Below are 6,000 nucleotides of genomic sequence, written 5' to 3' on the forward strand. Positions count from 1 at the left end.
GCATCCGGATGTTTATAGCAGCATTTTCAACAATAGCCGAACAATGGAAAAAGCCCAAATTTCCTGTGACTTTCTGAGAGCTGCATATTAAGTCTTTCATTATAAACTTAGTTTTGACAGTTTATTCTTGTAGTTTTCTCAGTTTTTGTTTCACATACTTTGAAAAATTCTTATTAGTTTCATAAAGACGTGTTCCTTTGGAAACTTCTTTATGACCTGCTTCTTTTATCAGGATGAAAAGTCCTTCATCTCTTTTAATGCTTTTTTTTCAACATTAACGTTGTGACATCTGATTTTTTCATGTTAGCATTTGCTTAATACAGCTCTTTTCATCTCTTTATTCCTAATTTCCCTGTGTCATTGAGTTTGAGATATGGCTCATAAATACATTACTAGATTTTGATTTTTTTATTCAATATAAAAGTTCTTAACTTTTAATGAATTTAAAACATTTCCATTTCTATAATTTCTGATATGTTTGGAATTATTTTTGTTATTTTTTTTTCATTTATCATATGTTCTCGTTTATTTTTGTCCCTTTGCCTTCCATTAGTTAGGCTGATAAATTTTTTCTTTCGTTCTATTTTTCCTCTACTATCTTATAAAATACATTATTTGTTTCTACCTTTTGTGGTTACCTTAGCATTGTTAATATGCATGTTCAAACATATTTTTCTAACATCTAGAGCTAATTAGTATCTCTAATATTCCTCAGAAGAACAATAACCAAAAGGCTTAGCATACTTTTATTTTCTCCTGATCCTTTGCAACTTTCATTTCTCTCACCTCATTTATATTATTTTGAATTTTATATTTAAGTGGTTCTATTTTAAAAATTAAAATATGTATATTTAAGCTTTTAAATAAACATTTATGTAGACTTGATGTATTTTATTACTCTCTTTGCTATCCGTTATGTCTTTTATCTCATTCCCTCCTCCTGGATTTCTTCTTCTTATTATTGGTTTATATTGTCTAGCAGTTCTTTCAGAGAGAATCCTGAGGTAGTAAACTTCAAAGTTCCTTTAATTCTAAAAATACCTTTATTTCTGCCTCTCACTTGAATAATAGTTTTGGTGGGTATAGAATTCTATCTTCAAAGTTATTTTCCCTTAGAATGCTAAAGATATTATTCTACTGTCTTCTTATATCCTGGGTTGCTCACAAGGAATCTGATGTCAATTTGATTCTTATTTCTTTGTAAGTAATCCTTCTTTTGACTCTGACAGCTTTTAAGATTTTCTTTTTATTCTTGATGTTCACAAATTTCATCACAACATATTGAGAGGTGTGTGTGTGTGTGTGTGTGTGTGTGTTTTATCTTCAATTTATCCTTAAGCCCAGAGGATCTTTGACGTTCTGAGAAGCTTTTCCATAATCTTTCTTTAAATGCTGCCTTTCCTTGAAATTTTCTCTATTTTTTCCTTCCGAAAGTAGTTTCAAACAGATGTTAGAACTGTGTGTCATCCATGTATCTTAATCCCCTATTTCCATGTCTTCATCTCTAATACCTTGCTTTGAGCTGGGGTATCCTTCAGTCTGTACTCATCTGTTTTGTTTTTCAGGCATTTCTCACAGTCTCTAATCTACTACAGTTTATACTTATTTTCTTTCCAGTTATTTCATGAAATCTTTTTCTGTTGCCCCTAAGGATTTGGGGTGAATGGTATGCATGAGGGTGACAGGTAGGAGCAGTGCTCAGTTTGCCAAGTTCATACCCTTTCAAGTTTTGTAATATCTGTCAACAACGCTCATCAGTTGTAAAGGACCAAACTGAGGTTCAGCAAGGCAGGTGTAACAGAAGAATTGAATGATGTGCTTGAGGTGCTAGTGAGTCTCAGGTTTGAAATGGCAAGCTGTCAAGACTCAGCTGTTGTGTTGGGATGCCTGGTGGCTCAGTCAGTTAAGCATCTGCCTTTGGCTCAGGTCATGAACCCAGGGTTCTGGGATCGAGCCCCGCATCGGGCTCCTTGCTCAGCGGGGAGTCTGCTTCTCCCTCTGCCTGCTCTGCCTGCTTGTGCTCTGTCTCTTTCTCACTCTCTCTCTCTGACCAAAAAAAAAAAAAAAAAGACTCAGCTATTGTGGGAGTCAAAAGTAGACACATGTGAATAAGGAGAAACTGTAAATCTGGAGGTCATGACAGTGAGTCCAGTAGTTGGAAAATTAAACAAATTACAAGATATAAACCTGTTTATAGAAAAAGTGAATCAGAGTTTGAGATTTATAAGTGTAAAAATCTCTAGTACTGAGGGGACCCAAGGGATGGTTTATCTTTGTGGGTTGCTGATGTGGGATTTAGGTTATGTGGGAGAAGAAATGAAAGAATCTTGAGCCCTGTACATTAGAATAGCCACCCTTGTGGAAACTGAGATGACAAATGTGGAAAATAAAAGAGTTTATTTGGAAATTGCTATTATATAACTTGTATTTTTAAAAGACAGCTTAACAAATATATCAGTAGAAAAATTGTGTATGTTTCATTATTTTATACTGATTCTTCATATGATAATGAGGTAAAATGTATCTCCCTTTATTTTTCAGGAATATATATTTTGTTATACTCTTTATGTAAGATTAGTTTTGTGACTTTAGACCACTTTAGTCCATATATACACATTCTTTAGGTTGAGACAGCTTTCCTTCATAGTTAGAGCACTTTCTAGATATATATGAATATTCATCTCATCATAGTAGAATGCTATTGCTCATAGAAATGGTTCTTACTTCTCTAGATTCTATACTTTTTTCCACACATTGTGGCCATATTCTTGTCCAGAGAGATATGAATTATTGAAATAAATGTCAGTAGTCCCAAATTAGATGTATTTCAATTTTTATTAAAATTAAAGTACGTTATCAGGAAGTCCCAAGGCAACAAACATAATAAAGAGCAAATTAAAAGTCTGTATTGACACATTGAGCATTTTATTATTTCTTACAAAATTGCAGTGCATCCAGTACTTAACTTTTAACATTTCAACATTTTTACATTGTTTTATATAACCTTATACTGAAAGTTTAAAAATGGAGAAGGAATAATTTTGCTAGCACATACAGTTGGGGTGAGACAAACTGGTGGAAGGAAATGACAGGTGAATTAGAAAGTGTAACTAGTCTTCAGGTATTAAAGGGAAGAGTTATCTTTGAAATTCAAATTGGGATCAGGAACTGCAGATCAGGAGTGAGCAAAGTAGTCAGCTGCAGTTATTTAAAACTTAACTTGGAAGAAAAGTCTGAATGTCTCGAGTACAGGAGGAATTACAGTTCGTTAAAGCTACATTATGCCTGAAGCAGGAATAAAGGTATAAGGAAGAAGGTTTTAGAACTCCATGACTTTATCATACTGAAAGTTGCCATGTTTGTGAGAATAAGTCTAAGTAACTAAGTATATTTAAGTGCTACATGAAACAAGGAATCATATGCCGAAAACCAGCAACACTTTTTTTAGTACTATTTTTAAAATAATGATGATTATGGTCATAATCAGTTGAAGTACATGCTATATGCCTAGCACAGGGCTATTCAGCTTCTGTACATTATCTCTGAACATTTTTAAAAAAAAGCTGGTGAGATAAACATGGTAAAGTTCTTTTTATAGGATGGAAAGAACTACAAAGCTAAATTAACATCTGGTAAATTTCAGCAGAATAAACAAATAATAGGAATAATTTGGGCCAAAATTTTAAAAAGATATTCTGCCTTAGCAGTATACTGGAGTGGAGGCGAGAAGATGGGGGTTGTACTTTTATTTCTCTGTTAATGAGTTGTGTTTTTTTTTTTTTCTAATTCTGTGTTTGCTCTTTTCAATTTCTGGAAATAGCAAGACAGAGACTGACAGAGGAAGAGGGTAGTTTAGTTACTGGTTCTGATTGATGAAGACTTGCATTTGAACAAGATTTACACAAAGACATTATACCAGTAGTCAAATAAGTAGCAGCCCTTACCAAAATGAAGGTTCTCCCCTTCGCGGAGGAGTCACAAGTAACTAATGGTTAGCATGTTCAGAATGATTAAGTTGCATCAAGTAAAATATCTGTGAAATCATGGCTGTGTACTGCTAGTGACTTGATTAACTTTTCAAAATGATTTGATTAGGACACACATTGTAATGTAATAATACAGAACAGTGTATTAAGGACTTTAAAATACATATGTTATTTTTGTATTTTGGCTGTTAGCCAAATCTCATTTTATACTTTGGTCTTACACCAGGAATATCACATTTGTATAAAAGTAGTTTTTCCTTTTGGATGGCTGTTGGGGTGTAATCTTAACATCAATACAGATAAAACAACAAAGAATTATCAGCTAAAATGGAAGGATAAAGAATGTAGCCAAAAGAATTATGCAAGATGTCTGTAACTTAAATTAAACCAAAGATAGGACCATTCCCATAATTACATTTCAAGTAAAGTAGTAATTGTAATCTCCCTTGGGTTTTAATTTACATTCAGGCTTCTCCTCATAAGAAATTGAACATGCAAATGGAATTAGGACGTATTTTTTTTCCTATCATAGATATTGTACACAGCATAAAGACTGCAGGGTTTCTCAGTTCTGTAAATAATTACTCTGTCACACAGGAGAGGTAGATATTTGAAATGAAAGCAATGAGTTGAAGATTAACAATCCCCTGGAGGACACATGATGACCCCCCCCCCCCCCATATTCAGTGTGAGTCTTTTTTGTTTCCACAGAGCATCTGCACAACCACCACTGCATTTTTGCACTTTTTCTTCCTGGCTTCATTCTGTTGGGTTTTGACTGAGGCGTGGCAGTCATATATGGCTGTAACTGGAAAAATTAGGACACGGCTTATAAGGAAACGTTTCTTGTGCCTTGGATGGGGTAAGCATATTAATATACCCTTTTGTGCTCTTGTTAAGATGGCTTTGAACACATAATGAAGCTGTAGAGTGTGATTATCCCCAGGCTACTTTTCTTTGTGTTCAGTTGGATATATGGAATATATATATGGTCATTTTTTAACATTCTTTGGGCATTTGGAGTTTTAAAAAGGAGTAAATACTGGATGACCCGTAGCCAGTCAGTTAAGCAGTGGTGTAAGAAAAGCAAAGTGTTCTCTGCTAATATGTCCTGAAAATGCAAAATGTTCTAAAATGTTCAGGGCTCAAAACAGGTACTTGTCATGTTCACTAGTCATGTACTCCCCATAAGAAAACTTCGAGAAGTCCCTTCCAAGAGAGCTCAAAGCAATTAAGGACTACAGCTATTCATGCCACAGGAAGAAAGTCATGTAGAGAATGAATTAAACCTCACAGCTAGTCAGAGAAACAGAATTGTTGACAGACTGAGAATTAATTATTTGCTTATCTTTATTAGGAAAAGTTTCTCTCAAATTGCCTTATGAAATGGACATCTTGAAGATCTGGGTTTTTCATAAGGCCAATTCTAATGTTTAATTAGAATTAATTAGCTTAGTTTAATTAGAATTAGTTTAATTAATTTAAGAAACTAGTTTCAGAAAACCTCAGGATTCTGTCATGTTTGCCTTTGAGTTTCAAAAGACTCGAACTAAAAAAATGGGGAATTTTGGGTCAAATACATAAAAAATACCTAATATACCAGAAGACTAGAGAATAGGATGTTTGATGGAGTCTGAAAAAATTACAAGTAAGTGGACTTATTACGATAAAAGAATAATTCATACTGGAAAAAGTAGGATCCAGATCACTTAAAGATTATCCATCAGGTTTCAGCAAGGTTCTGTCATGTGTGATTAATACATTAGGGCTCTTTGCACAGGCCAATGGGAAAGCCATTAAGAAGAAATTGGAGAAGGGCGCCTGGGTGGCTCAGTTGGTTAAGCGACTGCCTTCGGCTCAGGTCATGATCCTGGAGTCCCTGGATCGAGTCCCGCATCGGGCTCCCTGCTCGGCAGGGAGCCTGCTTCTGCCTCTGACCCTCCCCCCTCTCATGTGCTCTCTCTCTCTCTCTCATTCTCTCTGTCTCAAATAAATAAATAAATAAAATCTTTAA

General features: G+C 34.5%; 1 protein-coding gene across 5 annotated transcripts in view; it reads left to right on the forward strand.

The window, feature by feature from the left end:
* Positions 1-6,000, forward strand: part of ADGRB3 (adhesion G protein-coupled receptor B3) — a 700,248-nt gene that overhangs the window by 627,145 nt on the left and 67,103 nt on the right. For all 5 annotated transcript variants that reach the window (XM_081828473.1, XM_081828476.1, XM_081828477.1 and 2 more), the window contains one exon: positions 4,698-4,848. In XM_081828473.1, the coding sequence (XP_081684599.1) occupies positions 4,698-4,848 (151 nt within the window). The remainder of the gene's footprint in view (positions 1-4,697; positions 4,849-6,000) is intronic.

Source organism: Leptonychotes weddellii, chromosome 8 (genome assembly GCF_054177405.1).
Source record: "Leptonychotes weddellii isolate Sample4059 chromosome 8, ASM5417740v2, whole genome shotgun sequence".
NCBI lineage: Eukaryota > Metazoa > Chordata > Mammalia > Carnivora > Phocidae > Leptonychotes > Leptonychotes weddellii.